Source organism: Nycticebus coucang, chromosome 8 (assembly GCF_027406575.1).
Source record: "Nycticebus coucang isolate mNycCou1 chromosome 8, mNycCou1.pri, whole genome shotgun sequence".
NCBI classification, from domain to species: domain Eukaryota; kingdom Metazoa; phylum Chordata; class Mammalia; order Primates; family Lorisidae; genus Nycticebus; species Nycticebus coucang.
This window is the reverse complement of record NC_069787.1, coordinates 91,937,398-91,959,039: the sequence shown is the minus strand read 5'-3', so window position 1 is coordinate 91,959,039 and position 21,642 is coordinate 91,937,398. Positions and strand designations below refer to the sequence as shown.

The 21,642-nt window shown below is 55.9% G+C and overlaps 1 protein-coding gene across 5 annotated transcripts in view; it reads right to left on the bottom strand.

Moving 5' to 3' along the window:
* Positions 1-3,847: 3,847 nt before the first annotated feature.
* NBEAL2 (neurobeachin like 2) overlaps positions 3,848-21,642 on the bottom strand; it is a 31,135-nt gene continuing 13,340 nt past the window's right edge. For 2 of the 5 annotated variants that reach the window (XM_053600461.1, XM_053600462.1), the window contains exons 11-54: positions 20,510-20,593; positions 20,139-20,237; positions 18,469-19,070; positions 18,256-18,388; positions 18,057-18,170; positions 17,517-17,838; positions 17,248-17,330; positions 17,046-17,138; positions 16,651-16,825; positions 16,390-16,523; positions 15,904-16,063; positions 15,565-15,667; positions 15,242-15,404; positions 14,941-15,099; positions 14,606-14,762; positions 14,357-14,442; positions 13,667-14,182; positions 12,945-13,123; positions 12,697-12,850; positions 12,338-12,475; positions 11,886-12,245; positions 11,653-11,802; positions 11,303-11,460; positions 11,023-11,147; positions 10,805-10,940; positions 10,170-10,330; positions 9,767-10,083; positions 9,564-9,659; positions 9,081-9,205; positions 8,854-8,994; positions 8,610-8,740; positions 8,387-8,496; positions 8,175-8,292; positions 7,976-8,073; positions 7,789-7,905; positions 7,111-7,200; positions 6,913-7,022; positions 6,582-6,754; positions 6,369-6,463; positions 5,679-5,795; positions 5,422-5,580; positions 5,194-5,342; positions 4,721-4,856; positions 3,848-4,641 (exon numbers count right to left, since the gene is read on the bottom strand). In XM_053600461.1, the coding sequence (XP_053456436.1) occupies positions 4,537-4,641; positions 4,721-4,856; positions 5,194-5,342; positions 5,422-5,580; positions 5,679-5,795; positions 6,369-6,463; positions 6,582-6,754; positions 6,913-7,022; positions 7,111-7,200; positions 7,789-7,905; positions 7,976-8,073; positions 8,175-8,292; positions 8,387-8,496; positions 8,610-8,740; positions 8,854-8,994; positions 9,081-9,205; positions 9,564-9,659; positions 9,767-10,083; positions 10,170-10,330; positions 10,805-10,940; positions 11,023-11,147; positions 11,303-11,460; positions 11,653-11,802; positions 11,886-12,245; positions 12,338-12,475; positions 12,697-12,850; positions 12,945-13,123; positions 13,667-14,182; positions 14,357-14,442; positions 14,606-14,762; positions 14,941-15,099; positions 15,242-15,404; positions 15,565-15,667; positions 15,904-16,063; positions 16,390-16,523; positions 16,651-16,825; positions 17,046-17,138; positions 17,248-17,330; positions 17,517-17,838; positions 18,057-18,170; positions 18,256-18,388; positions 18,469-19,070; positions 20,139-20,237; positions 20,510-20,593 (7,131 nt within the window). In that variant the 3' untranslated portion in view covers positions 3,848-4,536. Of the gene's footprint in view, positions 4,642-4,720; positions 4,857-5,193; positions 5,343-5,421; positions 5,581-5,678; positions 5,796-6,368; positions 6,464-6,581; positions 6,755-6,912; positions 7,023-7,110; positions 7,201-7,788; positions 7,906-7,975; positions 8,074-8,174; positions 8,293-8,386; positions 8,497-8,609; positions 8,741-8,853; positions 8,995-9,080; positions 9,206-9,563; positions 9,660-9,766; positions 10,084-10,169; positions 10,331-10,804; positions 10,941-11,022; positions 11,148-11,302; positions 11,461-11,652; positions 11,803-11,885; positions 12,246-12,337; positions 12,476-12,696; positions 12,851-12,944; positions 13,124-13,666; positions 14,183-14,356; positions 14,443-14,605; positions 14,763-14,940; positions 15,100-15,241; positions 15,405-15,564; positions 15,668-15,903; positions 16,064-16,389; positions 16,527-16,650; positions 16,826-17,045; positions 17,139-17,247; positions 17,331-17,516; positions 17,839-18,056; positions 18,171-18,255; positions 18,389-18,468; positions 19,071-20,138; positions 20,238-20,509; positions 20,594-21,642 lie in introns of all 5 variants that reach the window. The other 3 variants (XM_053600464.1, XM_053600465.1, XM_053600463.1) reach the window with 2 other exon arrangements.

Below are 21,642 nucleotides of genomic sequence, written 5' to 3'. Positions count from 1 at the left end.
ATTTAGGCAGCCTTCCATTTTAGAATGGTGACCAGGTTGCTGTCAAATTTCAGGGAAGACATGTGTGGGGCATTTGGGAGGGAATAAGAAGACATTAAAGAGGGATCCTCAATTATTTACCGCTTCTTTAAAAAAAAAAAATAAAACACCACAGAAAACAAACTCCATGCCCCTTGCTCCATACACCTCAGGCCCAAATCCCCTGGGTGGTGATAAGGAGTGCCAGTTAATCCAGAACCTGTTGAAGCCACTCATTGCTCACCTATCTTCAATAACCCTGTGGCTGGCTCCCTGCTGAAGTAAGGTGTGATGTCTGTAGCAGCAGGTGCAGGCCTTCCTTGTGTTCTCTTCTGGTCATTCAGGGTTATCGCCCTAGAGTTATTTCAGGAAGATGGCTACAAACTCCGTGCCTTTTTGTAAAGACTGGGTCTCATTCTGTTGCCTGGGCTGGAGTGCAGTGGCATCATCGTGGCTCACTGCAACCTCAGACTCCTAGACTCAAGTAATCTTCCTCCTGAGTAGCTCTGGCCTCTTCATGGTGGTCATAGCACAGGTATGCACCACCATCCCTGGCTAATTTCTTTTTATTTGTGTCTCTCATGCTTGCTCAGGCTGGTCTTAAACTCCTGACTTCAAGTAATTCACTTGCCTTGGCCTCCCAAGGTACTACGATTACAGGCATGATTTACAGGGTGTTAAGCAACCCTGGTACACTTTTTCTAAGGGTAGCAATACAATCTGTGAAGAGTCTGATAAGTAGCTAACCCATTTGCATCTCATTTTAAAGGGGACAAGATCTACCTTGGACCCCACTGAATCACAACTGGCGCCCATGTCTCTATAGCTTTATGTTCTAGTGGATGCCTGGATGCCATTGTTCCTTCCTGTCTGCTCTAGCACCTCCCTCAAGGCGCAATAACTAACCACTCCCTTCAAGGTAGGCATATGTATGGGTACATATAGTTTGGCTGCAGCTGCCCTGTCCCAAATTGCCCAAGCTGACCCTGCCTGTCTTGGCTTATATAGAAGTGACATGAGCTAGCTGTGGAAGCACATTTGGAACTCCTGAGTTCCTGAAAGGAACTTAAAAGGAGAGACACTTTTATCTCATCCAGAGGTGACCTGAGGCTCTGCCCTGGTAATTAACTGTCCAGGGCTAGTCTGCCTTTTCCCACGTGTCTCCCTCCCATCTCCCCTTCATGCTGATCACAGCACAAGTTAGCAAAATGATGTCAAAGCCAGGGTCCCTCAGAATCAACCTGTTGAGTCTTAGGGGTGGGAGGAACTACTGAATATACCATTTTAATTTATTATTTTCCCTCTAAGAAAGCTGGGAAAATTATCAAAGTAACATGTTAGCAAGGTAGAATAACTTCCCGTCACAATGTAGCCCGTGAATAACAGATGCAGGATGTGAACTCAGGTCTGTCTCTCCAAAGTCCACACATTTTCTACAGGAGAAAATGTCTGCCATCCTAGGTAGCTGCTTGGAGAAGGCCCTCCTACTTCCTAGGGACCACTCACCCAGTCCTTTTCTGAGCCTCTGCCTCATAGACACCTAATTGTCCCACAGGTATTAGGAGTCAAGTAGAGCCAACAGAGAAATCCAAAGTCACCTTTATTTAATATGGGATAGAAAAATAGAAGTAGCTGTGGCTGAATAAGGGGAGGGAGAGCAGGAATCCAGAGGGTAGGACTATTCTTTACTGCCATATCCTGGTCCCTCGGTAGTGGGAGGGCCTAGAGGGGACAGTAGGGTCAAGGGAATTGAATGGCGGCTGGGTCTTCTATTTCCTCATCAGAACAGAGTAGTCCCAGGCCAGCAATACTAAGACTGTGAAGGCGAGCCTGCCTTTTCTGGGTGTATTTGCACTTCCTCTACCATAGCACTAAACTGTGTCCTATCTCTTTCAAGTCTGTACCGTGAGAGCACATTGATTTCTTTTCTTTTTTTTTTTTTTTTTTTTTTTTTTAGCGGTGGCACCGGGATATGAACCGGCGAGAGCACATTGATTTCATGTGGTCCTCTGAAGTGTCTGTATGCACAGGAGGTCTTGTTAATTTTTGCAAAATAAAGCTGAACTGAAAGCAATGCTAGTCTTTCTGCCTGGAAGCCAGTTGTTCCCCCACCTCCACTCACAACCCAGTGCAGACAGGGCACAAAGAGATGGAGACTCCAGAGCCTGTGACTGGACTTGTATGTGACCTCCAAGTGGGGGACCTCCCCGCCTGCCCAGTGCCCAAGATTTGTATCAAAGGATGCTAACCCACATAGACCATGCCCTTGCTGTGGCTAAAGTTTTGAAGCATGGCTCTGCTTGTGGTGCTCTTGAAATGGTTGGAGTGTCATGAGCAGAGTCTAGTCAGGGAAGCTGGAAAGCTCCTTCCTTCTGTTGGCCCAAAAAAGATTGTGTGCAGGGATATGGGGAAAATTGTCAGGTTTGACATCAGGAGTCCTTTGGGGTAGTCTGTCCCCCTCTCCTCCTTGGTCACTCCATCCTGATTCACTCCAGAGCTAGACCAGTTTCCTCCTGTGTCAGATGGGGTACAGGTGGCAGAGCTGGCCCCAGCTGGCCAAAGCTAGAGAGGTCAGGTACAGTTCAGGATGGGGGAGGGCAAGTCAGACACCACCCTATCTCAATGACCTTGGCAAGCACCTGGTCTGAGTCTAGGGATGATGGGAGAAGATGAGGGAGTCATGCCCTTTGGCACTATCTTAGCCAGAACCAGGCTGGAGAGACTGGCCAGTAGGAGGTTCACCCCCAGGCTTCTCAGCATAAGCTGAGGACCCAACCTCCAAAAGCACCAGTGCAGGAGGACTTCTTGTAATGACTGCTGTTTCTTTCTTGAAGGTCAGTGTCTAACACTCTCCTGATAAGGGGTTTTGTAGGATGTTCCTTGATGGATTCAGCAAGGGTATAGGGTACATGGTCCCAGAGGTCCCCTGGTTGGTCCTATCTCATCTGGGAATTCAAAAGAAAGACCTAAAACCTGAAGAATAGGGCCACTCCATCCTATTTGGATCCTACAAGGCTAAATCTGCTGAGACCTACTTCCTGGAGTCTGGAGAAGATAGACTTCTGAAGAGGATCTTACCTGGAGAAGTAAAGGAGGAAGACCTCCTGGGGGAAAGACCATTTCACTCCCCAATAACCACCAGCTCATAACCCAAACAGTCTGTGCCACATCATGTGCCCATATGCCATGGCTAAGCCAGCAAGCAATCCAGGGCTGTGGCCAACTGGGTCTGGGACGTGGCAGCAGCAGCCCTTGCCACATGTGGGATGGGTACCTTTGTCACCTACTACATGACAGGTCCTTCTAGGATCCTGGTCAGTGGGTAGGATCCTGTGACGAGCCAAGCAGCAGCAAATAGGCCTAGCATCAGCCTGACCCACCCTGAGCTGTGGGATTGGAACCTCTTCCCACCTCCCCATCCATTTCCAGGCCCACAAAATATGCACACACACTGCAACAACCTCGCATGCCCACACTACCCTGATTTCTCTCACACACCCTAACAAAGATGGTGGCATCAGGCACAACATCCATAGGATCGAATCTCTAGGTGGGGGCATGTGGCCATTGGCTCAAGGATTGGGGCTCTACCCCCAACTCCTAACTTGTAGCAGCTACCTCTCCAAAGGTGTCAGCATGGATCTACTCAACTGGGTGGGATTGGGGACCATGGGGAACCACATGGGGGACCACATACAGTCAGTACCTGCTGGGTTCTAGTCTGCTGTGACAACTGAACAGCAAGCAGCAGCATAGGACAGCACAAGAAGGGGACTTGACAGTGAGGGGCTGGGCTCAACTGAAGGGGTGCGGTGATGGCCGTTACACCTGCATTGCACAAGAAATGTGCACACGAGCTGACAAGATGCCTAGCTTGGTTGGCGGGGGTGTACAAATGATGTGCAAAAGTGATCCGATTAAGGACTAAGGGAGTGGAGAAATGACGAGCCAGGAGACAATATGGTGGGCGGTATCCCAGATCCACAGGCTGCACAGTAGAGGAAACTCAAGTCCCAAGGGTGCTCAGGGCAGCAGAGGCCACCCAGAAGGGGTGAGTGGCCCCAGAGAGGGTCACGGACTAGGTCAAGGTAAGACCAGCCAGAGATGGCAACCTGGGACAGTGACCACAGCAGGCCTAAACAGGGTGTGAATACATACTCAGAAACTGACCAGCTACAAAAGTAGATTTATTGCTGAGGATGGGAGGAACCTGGGCCACCTTTAGGAATTAAGGCCATAGGCGGCCATTGTGCTCTGCCAGGACCAGGACTTGAAAGCCTGGCCCAGACTGTGCAAAATGTGCTGCTGCGGCCGCAGAGGCCAGCGCTGGGTCTCTAGCAGCCCCTCAGCCAGCAAGGGGCTGGGTTTCCTGGAGTGACACCGCCCATCAATTCCTCCAGCGGCGCTGGGGTGGGGGTCCTACCCACCCGTGGTGCCCCGACTCAGAGACTCCTGGGCGGGGCCTCCAGGGCCAAGCTCTCTGGGGGCGGAACCTGAGCAGCGGGGCGGACCAGGCAGTCAGCGTGTCTCTCCAGGGTTGTACTCTGTCTCCCCAGAGGACACCTGGGAGATGCGCCGGGAGGAGGACCGCCACAGCTTCCGCGCGAACTGGCCGCTGCGCACCTGATGTGAGGGGCGTGGTGCAGTCAGTCAGGACTGCTGTGCTGTGTCCCATTTGAGGTCTCCCTGCCCCTATCCTCACCTCGGAGGGCTGCCCTGCGCCCACCACGATAAGCTTGCCGTCCTCCAGGCCCACGAGCACATGGCTGCGCTCTTTGGTCACGGCTACACTGCGGATAGGCACCTTCATGTGCAGGGGAGGTGCGGCTGGAAGTAGTCTGGAGTGGGGGAGGGATATACACGAACTCAAACTGGCTAGCAAGCTTTGCATCCAGCAAATAGATGACTCTTCCTTATCCCATATACTCTGTCATCATCTTAAGGTTGGCTAAATTGAAACCCTGATACATAAAAAGAGATCTCCCACATCTGTGTGACTAATGGAGGCCCAGGGCAAGATCTCCCCATAGGAGATGAGGGGACAAGTAACACACCTTGAAGAATGTGTCCTCAAACATGTATAGAGTGTATGCATCTGTAGGGGGAGCCCCCCTTTAACCTCTGCCAATGACCACCAACTTGAGGGGCCATGAACCCATAAATGATGGGGCTCACTTGTTCAGGTGGAGGATGTGCAGGGCACACTGGGCAGTGCCCAGTAACACAAAGTCCTCTGTCACTGCCAGGGCTGTAGGCTGCTCTGCCAGGGGCAATGAAGCCCGCAATCTCCCATTCACTGAGTACAGGTACAAGGAGTAGGTGACCTGGAGGAAATAGGCAGTGTCAACAAGACTAGGATCCCAACACCCCTCTCTGTCTTTGCTGGGTACCACTTCCCCATACCTGGGCCCCAGGACGTTCCCATGCTGAACTCTGTACCACAATCTGGCCTTCAGACCCCAGTGCCAGGTGGGACACAGGACCAGGCAACGTGGCAATCGGAGGTCGCAGTGCTGCCACAAACTGGCCACGGCGTACAGTGTGTATGATCACGGTTCCATCCTATAGGAAGGCAGCTTAAGGTGCTGGGCAGTGGTCTCTGGGCCCCAGGGGCAGTGCCCAGAAAACCCACCCTCCCTTGGATACACGCACAGACGCACCTCGGATCCAGACACAGCCATGTCAAGTTCAGTGCTAATGGCCACACAGCTCACTGCAGCCTCATGCCCATATAGGACCTGCACAGGCTTTGGTGCCAGCCCTACTGATTGACCACCCTGTGTGGAAACAGTGCTGGCTTAGGACTGGCCCCTAGATGAGAAGGCTGAAGCTCAGGAAAGTGAAGGCCTTGTCCAAGGCCACAGAGCTGGAGGGCCATGGAGCCCCAGACTTATTTATGGCAGCATAAGGAAGGGAAGACAGGGCAAGATAGGTAGGTCATTGAGGGGTAGATGGGCTGTAGGTCTAGGGCCTGGTGCGGTGGCTCACGCCTGTAATCCTAGCACTCTGGGAGGCCAAGGCAGGTGGATTGCCTGACCTGACAGGTTTGAGACCAGCCTGAGCCAGAACGAGACATCATCTCTAAAAAAAGTAGCTGGGTGTTGTGGTGGGCACGTGTAGTCCCAGCTACTTGGTAGGCTGAGGCAAGAGAATCCCTTGAGTCCAAGAGTTTGAGGTTGCTCTGAGTTACGATGCCATGGCACTCTACCAAGGGTAACAAAGTAACACTCTGTGGAAGGAAGGGAGGGAGGAAGGAAGGAAGGAAGGAAGGAAGGGAAAGAAGGGAAGGAAGGGAACGAAGGGAAGGAAGGGAAGGAAGGATCCCCTACAGAGCTGCCCACCAGGCACACCTGCTGTAGGAGCCGCCACACCATGCACGTGGTATCCCGGGAGCCTGAAATGAGGTAGATGCCACAGGTGTCCAGTGCAAGGCAGGTCACTACATCTGTATAGGGAGGGGAAGATAGAGGCAAAAGAGAGTAATCATATCCTCTCTGGGCAGCCTCAGAACTCCACACTACACCCACATGCCTTATTCTCCCCAGCTCCAAGGCTGCTCATACCAAGGTGGCGACTGAACTGGTTCAATAGCTTGCCACGGGGTAGTGCAGTCACTCGCAGGCTGCTGTCCCAGTGGCCACCACTGAACAGCAGCTTTCCGTCGGGGGCCACTGCCAGTGCTTGTCCACTCACACCACTGCCTGGCACCCACGGGCCACTCAGCAATCGCTGCATCCTGACCCAGTGAGGGGGATGGCAGGTGAGGCCAGGTCACACAGAAGAGACTCAGGCCTTCCAAGGACCCTGGCCAAACCTTCCCCCTATAGCTGGCCTGTATTCTGATTGGGTGCAGGGTATTTATAGCCCACCCCCACCCACAGCCCTCTGTCATACTTAGGATTGTCTATGGTGGGGTCTTTGCTGAAGCTGAAGTAGTTGCTTATGTTGCGGTCATAAGGCAACCAGCTATGGAAGCCCAGAAGCCCATTGGCACTCACAGTCACCTGTGGGCAGGAAGGGGAAGTGGTGTGGGTTTGGTATAGAGGCAGAGAGGGGATGGAATTGAGGTGCGGCCCTGTCCAGTGCACTTACCAACAGGTCTGGGGAGCCCTGGGTGATGAAGGAGTGGGGTTGCCGGTGAGGGACCAAGACTAACACCAGGGGCACACCATCACTGACAACCTGCAGGGTAAGTGCAGGGCTGGCTGTGCGTGAGTGCCAGCCAGGGCCCCCTCTACACTAAATGCCCCCTGGAGCACTATCTTTCCTTTGCCTTCCACCCTCAGGGGTCACAGAGTAGGCATCAGAGACACAGAGGCCCTTCATGAAACAGGCATGAGAGATCAGTGCACCTTAAGGAGGGCTTTCAGAAAGTGAGTCAGAAGCTGGGATGGATACAGAAGATCATTCAAGAGTATCAAGCTTGGTCTCCTACCCCATTAAGCTTTGTCCCCTTAGCCCCTTAGCCCAATGGCAAGAAGAGCGGGATACATTAAAAAGTCAGGTCTGGTGGCAGCATTCAGAAATACAGGCAGCAAGGTAAGGAAAGGGGTCCAAGGCCAGATTCCCTCCGTCCCAATGATCTTTCGAAGGCTTTCAGGTTGTTAAGTGAATCAGTACCTTTTCCTGGCCCTAGAAGAAGACACCCCTCCTGCCCTTATATGTCCCCCGTGTTTTCCAAGGTGACTTTAAATCAGTGAGATTGATTTAAGATTCCTATGTGCCCCAAAGGTTGGGAAAAACAGAATGAATGAGGCCCTGTCCTCTCACTTCTGCAAAGAAAGCCTTGAGCTGGTCCAGATGCTGGAAGATTCTAGGTGAATTAGTGTCCAGGCGTGCAAGGCGATGGGCTGCTTCCTCAGCTGAGAGTCGGGTTGGATGTGGCTCCTATAGTCAAGGGGCTAGTCAGTACCATGGCATAGGCATCCCTGACCACTGTCCTCCAAGCTGGCCTTACCTTCAGCAGCTGACAGGGAGTCTGCCCGAAGTTGCTAATAATGCCTTCCAGAGCTTTCCGTTCCCGCTCATCTGTCACATGGTCCAGGTCAACAGCTCCTAGACAGGCAGCCAGAGCAGTGACGACTCCCTTTGTGCCCCCTGCATTCACCCCTCCTGATTTGTGCCTGGCCTTGACTTGAGTCCAGCGCACTGCCCACCTTCATAGGTACAGTAATAGAAGACATTGAGGGCCTCCTCAGCTGCTGGCCCCCGCTGCTTATACCCAAAGATGAGGTCAATCCATTCATGCAGGTGGGCAGACACATACTCCGACTCCTGGGAGTGGGGAGGGGGCAGTCAGCCAGGGATAGACCCCACCACAGTCCTTACCCCCAGCTTCCCACCCATCTGTGTGTGGTCACCTCCTCACCAGAGCCTGGCGGTGCTGCTGGATGAAGTCCTCAGGAGAGCTGGCCCACGGAGGCAGCACCACATTACCCACCTTCTCATTGGTCAGCTGGAGGCAGCCCAGGTCAAAGCCTGGCACAGAGGTTTGAGTCAACTGAGTCCCTTTGCCATCCTTACTGCTCCCTGGTCACCCCCAGCCTGTGTTCTCCATCCTTGTGCCCAGTGTGCTAGTGCCTTTGGCCTACCATTCTGGTTTTCCAGGAAGTCAGGGAAGTAGAAGAACTCTGGGATAAGCTCTTTCACATCGGCAGGGCTCTCCAGGCGGGCCTGCCAGGCTGCAGCCACTGAGTGGAACTGCCGGTCAGAGCAGTCAAAGCTGGGGGAGGACACGGGCCAAGGTGAGTGGGAAGAAGGTACAGCTAGAGAAAACAAGGGAGTGGGACAGGCCCAGGATCTGCCTCTATCTGCCTCCCAGCCCCTGGGCCGCACCGGCCGCTTTGCAGCTGGACATGCAGGGAGGTAAAGGGCTCCACGCGGATGAGGTAGTGCATCACGCCTGCTGCATTAGAGTAGTGGGTGCCATAGTGGAACTTGTTGATGGTGCCCGCTGGGTCCTCAAAGCTCTCATACCTGGAGCCACAGTTAGGGGGAGTCAGCACAAGCCTTCCCCTCACCCATCCCAACCTCTCCAAGTCCGGCCCCGCCCACATTCTCACTTCTCCCTCACGAGCTGGGCATGCTTGGGGTTCACCACACCGATAGGCTTGGACAGATCTCGGAAGACAGCCGGGTTGCTGAGGTCCAGGATTGGGGATACATAGTCCTGCAGGACCCAGGGAAACTGGCCACCCACCCAGGCAGGGACCACATGAGGACTGATACCAGTTACCTGTCCACCCTGCCCTGCCACTCAGGAAGATGAGCACAGAGCTCCCTCCCACAGGTTGAGGGAGCTTCATTTGCAGGGGCCACAAGGGAGGAGGACAAACAGTCCTGGGACAAGATTCTCTTTGGGGAACAGAGGCCAGGAGTGGAGGGGAGTAGGGCTGGGGTCCAGTGGACAGAGGCCTTAGTCAGAGGCACACCTACCCAGGACCAAGTTCATGGCTTGGCCCACTAGCAAGTGCCCACACTTGGGTGAACCAAATACTGACAGATAAGAGGGGAAGGTGAGGAGGTGTGCAGAGTGAGGGCCTCACCACAGGGTACTGAGACAGGTCATTGTAGGTCCGCCCCGCAATGGTGTTGAGTTGCATCAAGTACTCAAAATTGGATATCTCACGCTGTACCCATTTCTAGGGGCAGAGATAGGCAAGACGTGAGCCACCTGGGCTGTCAGCACTGCCCCTCCCTCCAGGTGCTGCCCACACACCCTCACCACCTCACCCTTCAGGGCTCTCACCTGGGTAAGGCCTGAGGCACGCAGCATCTCCTGGGGGGAGCGGCTGCTTAGGTAGCCTTGAGTGGGGGGCCGCAGGTGCAGGAGACACGTATATACATTGTTCCGTACCTGGGTGTGTTGTGGGACCGAGCAAGGCTGGGGCTTGGGAGCCTGGCCAGGAGATGAGGCTGGGGTCCCGCCCGCCTTGCATGGGAAGTTGAGGAAGTAGTTGGCCTGATCAATAAAAAAGAGCTCAACTGCTGAACGGCGCAGGTTGAAGCGCCGCAGGTGAACCTCACGCAGCTGGGCCAGTGGGCGCCGGAAGTCATGGCCAATGCCTGTAGGAAGAACGGGTTTGGGGATCACTAGCTCTAGACCCCAGCCATTCCCTGCCATCTCCTCAACTGGCTCCAATGGGACACACCCTCCTCGGTTTCCACACGCTCGGTGCTGCCATCGTAGAAGTACACATGCTGTGTGGTGATCTCCAGCAGCCCTGGGACCACAGCCACTACTGTCACCAGCTGACACTCGGCTGACAGCACCAGCTTCTCATGCTGTTCATCCAGTTCTGCAGCCTTCATCCTAAAGAACAGCACCCATCTCAGCTTCCAGGACCCCCTTCCTGACAAGTCCAAGGGCCACACTCCCCGAGTGCCATCACATCGTGAGGTACATATGCTCGTGCCTCCCACAGAGTAAGGAGCTGCCCAGGGTCCAGCACACACTGGTCTCAGTCCCTGACCCCCACCTACCTGAGCATCTAAATATCTTGTCCGGACACCAAGCTCTGTCCCCTTTCCCCTCACCCAGCCCCTCCCTACTCCCTGGGGCCCCCATCCTGCTCTGGTTGATGTTTTTTCAGTCCTGCTCTGGTTGCCTAGCTAGCACTCTGAGTACCCTGGTAGGGGCTCTCCTAATGCCGCCACTCCATCTGATTTTGGTCAGTCCCCTTAAGGGGATGACAGCCCCAGGGAGGTAATTCCACAGCAGGTGCAATTCAATTGCAGACCCCCTGCCCACTGGCCCCATCAGATCTCTCCAAGGGGCCCCACTCACGCGGTCTCCAGCCCAGCCAGCTCATCCTCGCCCAGCTGGTCTTCCTGCAGCTCCTCTGGTGGGGTACTCACTTTGGCCTCTTTCGTCATTGCCAGAGGTAGTGAGGCCTCCTCAGTGGGTGTCAGGGGAACCTCACCTGCAAGGGGCCAAGCACACTCAGCCAGAGCAAGGCAGTACTGGAAATACGAGTTAGGACCCAGCTTGGCACACTCTCTTACCCAGATTGTCCCGGAGGGCACTAGCTTCCAGATGAGGGTCAAAATGATGGTTGGGCACCAGCTTCAGACGCATGCGGGAGTATGTCTCAGCACTGGACAGCTTCCAGCGAGGGGTGGAGGGTTCTCTGCAGAAGGTTCCCCAGAGCTGGTCACTGTAGGTAGAAGGCTGTAGGACCCCAGCCCTCCCAGGTCCCACCCAAAAGGCACTTTGGAGCTTCAGGTTGCTCCTACCCTACCAGGCCCCACCTCTCCCTGTGACTTAGCCCCAAGCCTAGCCCACCTCAGTGCCCAGGCCCCACAGGGGCTGGAAAGCTGGCGCCACAGCACCCCCCAGTGCAGCAGGGAGGTCTCCTGCTGCGCCGCCTGCTGCTTCAGCACTGCTGAGTAGCGCAGCCCTTCCAGGCGTGCCCGCCGCTGTGCAGGTTCCAGCACCAGCTCCTAGAGTGGGGGAATGGGTCAGACCCTCTGGCTGTAGCCTGTCCTGCCGCTAGTGGTCCTCCACCCTGCCCCTGGGAGCATGTATGGAGCAGCTCCCTATCCCCCAGCCTGTCCTGCCGCTAGTGGTCCTCCACCCTGTCCCCTGGGAGCATGTATGGAGCAGCTCCCTATCCCCCATCCTGGGCATCACACCTGGAAGGCCCGACGACTACGGGCACGCTCCCGCTGGCGCCGCTGCCCACTGCTCATAAGCATGTCATAGCAGGCGTTCCAGAATCCTGACATGAGATCGTGGCTCTTAGCATACGTGTCCATTTCGAACTGGGACATGATGGGCTGCACCTGCAGGATTAGGCAAGGAAAGATCAGTGCTGGAAGTGGGCCTCAGTCCTCATGCCTCTTCCTGAACCCTTGCCTCTAGGCACCTCCTTGTCGATGAAGTGGCGCCATTCAGGTGTGGCACAAAAAGCCTGGAAATCCTCAAAGAAGGTGGGGCTGCCATTGGTGGGTGGCAGGGAAGGCAATCTCCACTGCAGCTCCAGCGGCTCATAGGCACGGTTCAGCAGTGTGCGCACCAGTGGCACCAGCCATGAGCAGTGCTCTGTAGCTGTCGCAGACACATGTGGTGGCCCTGTATCCTCAGTGGTCATCTCAGAAGAAGAGGCGTTCAGCGCCCTCCCCAGTGCAGCCTCCAGCTTGGAGAGCACATAGCAGGCCTCCTCTCGGCGGGGCGGTATGGCAGTCTGCAGCAGCATGTGTAGCTTCATGTAAGCCTGAGCATGCAGCTGTGGGCGGAAGTGGGGCATCAGGGGTACTCAGTCCCTCAGAGGGACTGCAACTGCTACTCTCCCTACCCCCAAACTCATGCTGTGTTCACCTGTGGGTCTTCCAGCAGGATGTAACCAAGCACTAGGCGCAGGCCAATCTGTGCCATCTCACGGAGATCAGCTGTGCCATTGGCCAGGTGTGGCCACGCGCCCAGGCGATCAAGCAGGCTGCACACTCCTTCAAAGAGCTGCCACAGATAACATGTTTCAGACAGATGTTACTAGATGAGGCCAGTAATCCATGGGGAGGGAGCAAGGGTTTGTGCACACAGACAAATCCACGCTTACAGGTACCTATGCAGAAGCGCCCACAACAGCACACATGTACTCACCCACCTCCCAGACCAGATACCCACAGGCTGACGTGAATGTGAGTGCTCATGCAGCTCAGACCCTCTGAGCAGCGCACCTTTTCACTCCAAAGCTCCTGGTTGCCATGGCCCTCAGCACACAGGAAGTCCTGCAGCAGGCGCAGCAACCAAAGCACCTGCTGGGTGAGGCTGATCCCGAGGGGGGCTTCCCTGATGTCGGTCAGGGCTGACTCTAGCATCATCTCCAGGAGGCTGTGGATGGATAAGGGACTCACATGTCTACCTGATTGCCTTCCTCGTCCCCAGGCTCCCTTAGGCCCCTTGTCCTCCTGAGTTGCCCTTTCACCTGCGCTTGATGCAGTCTGGTGGACGCACAAGGGTGGCCGAGGCCCCCAGCTGGGTAAGCACAGAGAAGACCTGGCCACGCTCCCTCCAGGCAGCCTCATCACTGCCTTCCACACCCCTCCAGGTCACTGAGAACAGCACATTAGTGAGCACGTTGCACAATTCCTCCTCACAGGTTTGCTGTGGGCACAGGTGGGTGATGTGGTGGTCAGCTGGGAATGGAGGCAATCAGGCCGATCCCCAGCCATTTCCACTCAGCCCCTCTTGTCCACCCACTAGTAGGAGTCAGAGCATTTGGCTAACAGCCAGGCTGATGCCAAAGCCTTGGATTCAGCCACTACCTGAATTCCAGGGAGAATCCTTAAGAGGAGATGAGGCAGTTCTCATAGGACCAGCAGAGGCTGATCCCAAACCCAGAAGCACACGGCAGGACCCCTGGGACTATGCTGCTATTAGGGCCTGTAAGGTCTGTGCCCTACAGGCTCTCTCCAGGATGCTTCTCAAGCCTGGCTGGCATTCCCCACGTGGCTCCATGTGACTTGCCTGGTTGCCTTGTTCCAGGACCCCCTGGACACAACCACTGGTGAGAGCTATAATGGAGCAGTAATGGGCCTGACTGGCTGCTATTGCCCTGGTGGCAGACGGGGCCATGCTGCCAGCACTGTGCACCAGAGGAACCCTGCCTTGGGTGCCACACAGGGGCAGAAGGTGGGTCCACCTCACCTGAGGGTTGCTGGTGTTAGAAGCATCATCCCCACTAATGGTAGGCTCTAGGAGGCTGCCATCCTCCAGTACATTGGAGAGACTGGAACTGTGGCGGCCATGGGCAGCAGGGAAGGGTCGTGGACCATCCAGTGGGGAAGGTGTGCCAGGCTGGCTGGCTGGAGTGAGTGTCCCACTGCTACTGCCACCACCAGCAGTATTGCCTGAACCCAGGCTGGCCCATACCAGGCCCAAGTCAAAGGGTGTGCAGAATGGGTAGAGAACATGGTAAAAGGCATCAGGGTCAGGGCAGCGGGCCTCCGAGGGCAGGAAGACATCCGAAGACTCAGCAGGTGACTCAGTGGGTAGCTTGGGCAGGGCTGGCTCTGGGGAGGTGGTTGGTTCTAGGGCAAAGGGCGGGGGACTGCCAGCTGTGGCTGCCTCCAGGACATACAGCCGGGTCAGGACATCCTGCCAACCAGCTTGTCGGGCCAGCAGCCGCACTATATCCGGCTGTCCATAGATGAGGTGGAAGAGCTGCAGGCCAGGGCATAGCAAGTGAGGGACACATCTGACTGCCTGTCCCAGACCCTCTTTCTGGGGCCTTTGAAGGGGAAGCCTCCAGAGACCCCTCATTACAGACAGGCAGCATGAAGTCCAGTGGGCAGAAGCTATACCCCAGCCCCCAAAGCTGTCCTCTCTTCCACTCACCTGGCGACAGATGTCTAGGCGAACACTGAGGTCAGCCTGAAGGGACAGCTGTACCATAGCCAGCAGATCTGAGAGAGTCAGGCAGTCTGGGAGGACAGGCAGAGGAGCCTGAGGGACTGGCCCAGCAGAAGGGGCTATGCTCAGCCCTGGCCCCTGTGCACCACCTTCCCTCTTCCCACCTGCCCCATTTTTCTGACACATCACCTGGCCTGCCACCTGGACTGCCTCTGGGCCCCAACCATGTTGTACCTGCCCCTAGGAAGAGCTTGTAGAGGCCCTGGTAGAGCTGGGAGGAAACAGTCCCCTCAGGCAGGCAGGCAACAAGACCCTGAAGACCACACTCCTGCAGCCGGAGCCGCTGTCGGCTCCACTCAGGTAACCGCTCATGCTGTAGTCTGCGCAGGATCTGTGTGGGGGTCATTGGGGAGTTGTCTTCATGGGGAAGGAGTTAGTTTAGGAGGGGAAGTCATCATGCAGTTGTGTGACTCGAAAGAACTGTGAAGCCAGCTTTATCTACTGGCCCAAGGCCTGCTGCATCTCCCGGGCCCCAGGGGACACCAGGGTGGGAAGTGGGATGCAGGTACCTTGCAGACTCGGTCATGTAGCAGGGGTGGTGACCTGGGCCTCCCCAGCAGTGCTAGCAGCACTTCGAAGTTCCCTGGCTCCAACAGGAAGGTAGCCAAGGACTCCTGCACTGGAGAGCCTTGCAGCAGTGCCAGCAGCATGTCCAGCACACCTGCCACCTAGGTGGGGCAAGCGAGAGACACATCTGACCGCCTGCCCCAGACCCTCTGGGAGAGACAGATGCAGAGTCTCAGCCTGGGCTGGGTTCCGGGTGGTTCACACACCCTTCACCCCAGCTTCACCCTCACCAAGCCAGCTTACCAGGCCATCATCACCAGTGGCTGCCAGAAAGCTCAGCACGACCTGTGTGACCTGGATGTCATCAGCTGAGAAACTCCGCACCAGGAACTCCTGGGCCAGGCCCAGGAAGGAAGTCTGCATGGTGCGCAGGTCGTCAGCAGCCAGGGGGTGCTCCCGCTGTGGGCTGGCAGGTCCAGCAGGCATACCCAGCCAGGCCCAGGAGAATGGAGGGGACAGAAATCCGTGAGAGTGGGCAAGTAAGTGAAGAGCACATACAGCCCTATCCCCAAAGCCAGAGGTCATTGTGTCAGCCCCCATCATCCACCTGGCCCCACTGGCCTCACCTATAGTGGGTACGCAGGGCGTCGAGGATGAACTGGACCCCATACTTCTTCCACAGCTTGTGTCTGTGCTCACGGACTACGTTGGACATGTACTGGATGTGGCCTGAGTGGCATTGGCAGAGGGCTCAGGCCACCAGGCTGAGCTGGGCCCTTCAGATCCTCCAGGACAGGGCCATGCATGCCTGTCACTTCCCTGGGCAGGCTCACATTTGCCTTACACACCCCAGGGCAGAGCTGGATTCCCATCATGTACATCCCTCCTTCACCCAGAGCTGGATTACAACTTCTCAGCCCACACCTGCCCTGAGGCTGGCCCCTTATCCTGGTCCCTACACCTACTGAGGCGCACGGCGAAGTCACTGAGGGTCCAGAGGTGAGAATTGAAGAGCAAATGTTGGTAGAGCAGGTAAAGGAGGGGCCTACTGCCCTCAGCTGCCACCTGCTCCATCAGCAGCTGGGCAGACATGAACACGTTCATGTCCATGGCCCAGCTGGGAACCTGGGGTGGGGGAAAGGGCAGGGGTGAGATGATAGGTTCTGCCTGTCTGCTGTCTGAGCTTCTTAGCTTCCACCCTTCACTGCACAGGCATTATGGACACAAACACAGCCTTCTGCCTGCTCAAACCCTTCCGTGACTCCCTGCTGTCTCTAAAGTGTAGACCCCCTGCCAGCCCGTGCTGGCTCTTTCCCCAGATCCTCTCAGCTAAACCCTGCCCAGCTTTTCAAGTCTCCAAGCAAGTGCTACCCCTCCCAAGAGGCTCTCCCTCACTGACAGAGCATCAGGCTCCCCACCTCAAGCCTGGCAACTGCCCCACCATGCCCTACCTTTCGCAGGAGGGCCCCGATGATGGCGGGCCCCTGGCACTGCACCAGGCTCTCCTGGTTCACTGTGTGGCCCTGCAGGAAGTTCCGCAACATCAGCAGAAAGGCAGCCACCGCATTCCTCTGCAGGCGTTCCTCTGCTGGCCACCAGGAAGCAGAGAGATGTATATCAAGGGCCTGCCAGTGGCCACAGGACCTCAAGCACTACAACCTGCCCTCATGCCAAGATTCCCTCCCTGGGAACCGGGCATCAGGGATACTCACCTGAAGACTTGCCCAGGGGGAGAAGTAGGCCCTGGGTGTTGTGGCCAGAGGTCAATTCAGGCCCCACAAGGTCATGTGTTTCAGCTGGGCCTGCCTCTGCCTGTTGGGGCTGTGCTGCCACTCGGTCCAGCAGAGGAAGCAGGGCACCCATGCCCCCCACGCAGTTCACTACATCCTGGGTGCAGGGGGATGGTGGTGAGGAGATACCTCCAGCCAGTTTCCTATCCCACACCACCCCAAGAGACCATCCTGCCTGGTACTTGGATCTAAGGGAGTTTTGCTGTCTTAGGGTGGATTCCCCAAACCCTCCCGGGTGCCACACCCCCGCTGGTTCTGTAGACACGTGGCCCCATGTTTGTGCCTCCTGCACATACTGCCCACATGTGCCCACACACCTTCACATCCCAGGTCTCCACTCTGTGGCCTGTCAGGCGACCATCCAGCCCGTGACTGGAGGACAGGTCCAGGCAGATGTTGTTTTTACAGGCCTGAGGGAAGGGGAATGAGTAGGCAGCAAGGTCAGGTGGAGGAGCAGGGAGCAGAGAGTATAGGAACTGGGGGAGCAGCATGTTTGAGCCGATTCCCATGCCCCAGTACCTGAGGTGAGTAATGAAGAAGCAGCTTACTGCTGAACTCGTGCAGCTCACCCTCGGGCTTGAAGGGTGCCATCTCATTGGGCCCTAGGGGAGGCAGAGGGCCTCAGACTCATAGACCTCTGGCCAAACCCCATCCAGAGCCTGCCTCTTTCCTGCCTGACCAGAGAAAAGAACTCCAGGGACACCTTCTCTGCCCCAAACCCCTGGTTTCTAGCCTGGGTGCTCTATAAGTCCCAGCCCCTGGTTCTGAGGATAATGGTTGCTGCATACCCAGGGTGCACAGGGTCTGCACAGTTGCTGTCTGCAGGGCTTCATGAAAGATGGCCACAGCCCCGAGCTCACCCTCCAGGGATGTGGGGCTGCCCCATTGAGTGTCCTGGGTGCCTGCAAGGGTGGAGCTGATGCCGCCCTCCTGCACAGGGGCCGCCAGCCCAGCTTCCCAGCCAAGGCTCGTGGAGGCCGGGACTGACTGGGAGCGGGTGAGGGAGGGGTGAGTGTGAGCCAGGGCAGCAGGGACTGGTGGCATGGGTAGCCCTGTGGTGGTGGTTGTTGTGCGGTGCCCAGCAGAACCGATACAGCAGGAGGAGAAAGGCTGTGGGGGCCAGGGTTGGGGGAATGGTCAGGGTCACAGCAGAACCTGAAGCTCTACCTACATTCAGTTCCTCAAACTAACCTCTGAGGTTGCACAGACCCAAGAGGCTGAAGTCTGAGGCCTGAGGGGAGGAGGGGACAAAGGAGCTCCAGGCCCCAGCCTGCCACCATACCTCAATCCCTCCTACCCCTGGCCTCCCCAAATCCTACTTGGCACACCTCACTGAAGGAGGGGCAGCGAAGGGGCGCTGTCTTGACCAGATGGCCATCTTTGTAGACATGGACCAGGTTCTGGCTGAAGGGCCGGCGCACATGGACAATAGCCACACAGTGCTAGAACAGAAGCTACAACATCAGGCTACTCTTGGGACTTGGTCCATCCCCTCCACTGGGCCATGTGAGAAGGATGGGGGCTCACCCAGACAGAGTCAGCAAAGGACACTTCAGGCAAGCTCACGGTCAAGTACTCCTTTCGTGTGCACACAGCCACTACCAGGGTCCCAGCTGCCGTGAAGAAGGCTTCAAACCCTGAGCCACTGCTGGTGAAGAAGCTGGGGGCAGGCAAGCCAGTTATGTCTGCCTGTTCCTGCTCACTCTGGCAGTAGGTCCCTGGCCTCTGGCAGTCACCCACCTATAAAGTTGCTTTCGCTGGAGTGGCCGGGTGGAGCCTGGGGCAGGCATTGCATCTACAGGGTGCAGACAGAGCCAGGCATGGAAGGTGAAGCCAGGTCCTGGCCACCGCTGCACAGGGGGCACCATAATGCCTGCCATGCTAGGCATGAGGTCAAAGTAGCGCAAGGCACGTGCAGGACCCTGGTGCCTGGCCATGCCTGACAACGTGCGGATGATAGCGCCTGCATGTCGTGCCTTCCTAGCCTCAGCTCTGTCTGGCCCCGAGTCCAGTCCTGGTGTAGGGCGCAGCAAGCGACGCAGCTCCAAGGGTCTTAATGACAGGCGGCCTAGTGCTTGCAGCAATGCCAACAGCTGCTCCTGGCAGCGGACCCCCAGGGATACGCCCGTGCTGAGTGTTTCCAACAGGCAGTCCACCAGGCCCGCTTGCACACAGGTGGCACGGCTGGCTGGGCAGCTGTCACAAAGCCACCGGAGGCGTTGTGCTAGGAAGAGCTGCAGCTCGGTGGTGGGCAATGCTGGCAGCCACTGCATCAGCACCAGCACCGGCTGCTCATTGTGGATTGGTGGAGGTGGGCATGTACTGTGGTCACCCTCCACAGCCTGTGGTTGGAAAGAATGATAGTCTTCAGTCAACTGTGGTGTCCTGCCAACAGGGAACTTCTTGTCCCCATTTACTTGCCTATAGCAAGGGAAAACAACATGTACTACCCCATCCTGCCCACAGGGTGTGTGTGAGGTGTGGGAAAATCAGAGGGTAATGGTGACTGTCACTACTACTAACAGTCCTTCAGCACTGTTTTTTTGTATTTTATTTTGAGATAAGAGTTTCACTTTGTCATCCTTGGTAGAGTGCTGTAGTGTCACAGCTCACAGCAACCTCAAACTCTTGGGCTCAAGTGATTCTCTTGCCGCAGCCTCCTGAGTAGCTGGGACTACAGGCACTGGCCACAACTCCTGGCTATTTTTAGAGACAGGGTCTTGCTCTTGCTCAGGCTGGTCTCAAACCTGTGAGCTCAGACAATCCACCTGCCTTGGCCTCCCAGAGTGCTAGGATTACAGGCGTGAGCTACCACGCCTGGCCTTCATTGTTGTTTTTCTTTAAGACAGAGTCTTACTCTCTTGCCCTCAGTAGAGTGCTGTGCCATCATAGCTCACAGCGACCTCAAACTCTTGCTTAAGTGATTCTCTTGCTTAGCCTCCTGAGTAGCTAGGACTATTGGTACTCACCACAATGCCTGGATAGTTTTTCTGCTTTTTAGTAAAGACAGGGTCTCACTCTTGCTCAGGCTGGTCTCGAACTCCTGTGCTCAGGCAATCCACCCACCTCTGTCTCTAAGAGTGCTAGGATTACAGGCATGAGCCACCATGCCCAGCCCAGTCCTTTAGCACTGTTAACCCCTGAGGCTCAGTCATCACTATGGGTTGGCCTAACCCTAACTGTACGTTCTAGGATGACCCTGGGTCTTGCTAACATTTAGTTGCCTCTAGGGCCCCATACAGTCCACAATCCTCACCCTAGTGGCACTGACATACATGGCCAGGCCATGGGTCACGCTCTGTACTGGCCACACTCAACATGATCCCCAAGGTAGAGAGTTCACCCTCTGTGGTAATCCCGATTCAATCTTGGCTACGTTTGGGACACTGGCCCCAAGTTCCTGCCCTCACCATGTTAAGCAGCTCTTGCAACAGCCGATGGGTAGGAGGACCGTGGCTCTGCAGAACCTCTTGGAGGTGAGGGTAGCCGATGCGTTCTTTAAATACCTCCTGTGTAAAGTATCACGTGGGAGAAATGAGCACACGCACGGGCTCCAGAGCGAGCCAGTACCCATGGAACCCTGGAGGGACTACACCTCTGGGACACAGAGCTAGCAGGGGTGGGGGAACCAAGTCGGTAGGACAGTCATCTCCTCATTTCACTTGCTTTACTCCAGGGAGCAAAATTCTTATGGCCACCAGCCAGGCCTTCTCTGGGGACATGTGGTCAATTTAACTCCATCCCATACCCGCACTGCTGCTGGGGAGCGTAGCATTCTCACCTTGGCTGATGGGGAGCCACTCATGATGCAGGTGAGCACTCTGACTACATGCACTGCAATGGCATCTGTGTCTTGATCCAGAACCTTGGGGTAGGGAGGGGCAGTCAGGAGAGGCAGGTGCCTGGGTACCACACCTGGCAGCACCCTGCAGTAAAAGAGGTGCAAGCCAGGCATCCCGAGGCACATAGCACGTGCTAGATTAGCTACCTGTTACCTGCCAGGGTTCCAAGTCCTCTATTCCTTGCCCCAACTGCTGTGACCCTGAAACTAAGGCCCTTTCAGCATGGCTTCGCAAGACCTACTCTGACAAAGGGGCTTGGAAAGGGTGTCGCTGGGACAGATCAACAGTGGACACTCTCACTGCGCCTCCCTCCCCGATCTCCCGCCTCTGATGGACTTAGGGCTTCAGCCTCCACCCATCCCCACCCGTCCCTACCCAAGCTAGACACACACATATAGGCAGGCCAGCATGTGCCCCATCACCCATAGAGATTGACAGGGGGGTGGGTGGGCAACCAATCACAGAGTGTCAGAACCAGAAGAACCTTCGAGACCTTTAAGTCCTACCCTGCTCCCTGTCCCAGATCCAGGTGGGGACACTGAGGCTCAGCCTGGCTGAATCTGACAGCCACAGGCATGCTACTCACACCTCCTGCCTCACCCCAAGGAGCCGAGGGCTTGCAGAGGTCCTCAAACTTTTTTTTTGGCTGGGGCTGGGTTTGAACCTGGCACCTCTGGTATATGGGACTGGCGCCTTACTCCTTTGAGCCACAGGTGCCACCCGGTCCTCAAACTTTTTAAACAGGGGGCCAGTTCTCTGTCCCCCAGACCATTGGAGGGCCAGACTATAGTTTAAAAAAAAAACAAAAACACTATGAACAAATTCCTATGCACACTGCACATATCTTATTTTGAAGTATAAAAACAAAACGGGAACAAATACAATCACACCGCCTCATGTGGCCCGCGGGCCGTAGTTTGAGGACCCCTGAAGGAGTTTGTCAGCAAGTACTAGGCCACATTCTGGCTTGATGGGGCCTTTGGTCCCAGCTCTGCCTGACTCCCTACGTGACCGCAGGCAACTTTCTTCCCCCTTCCCGGCCTCAGTTTCATCATCTGTAAAAAGGAAGGGG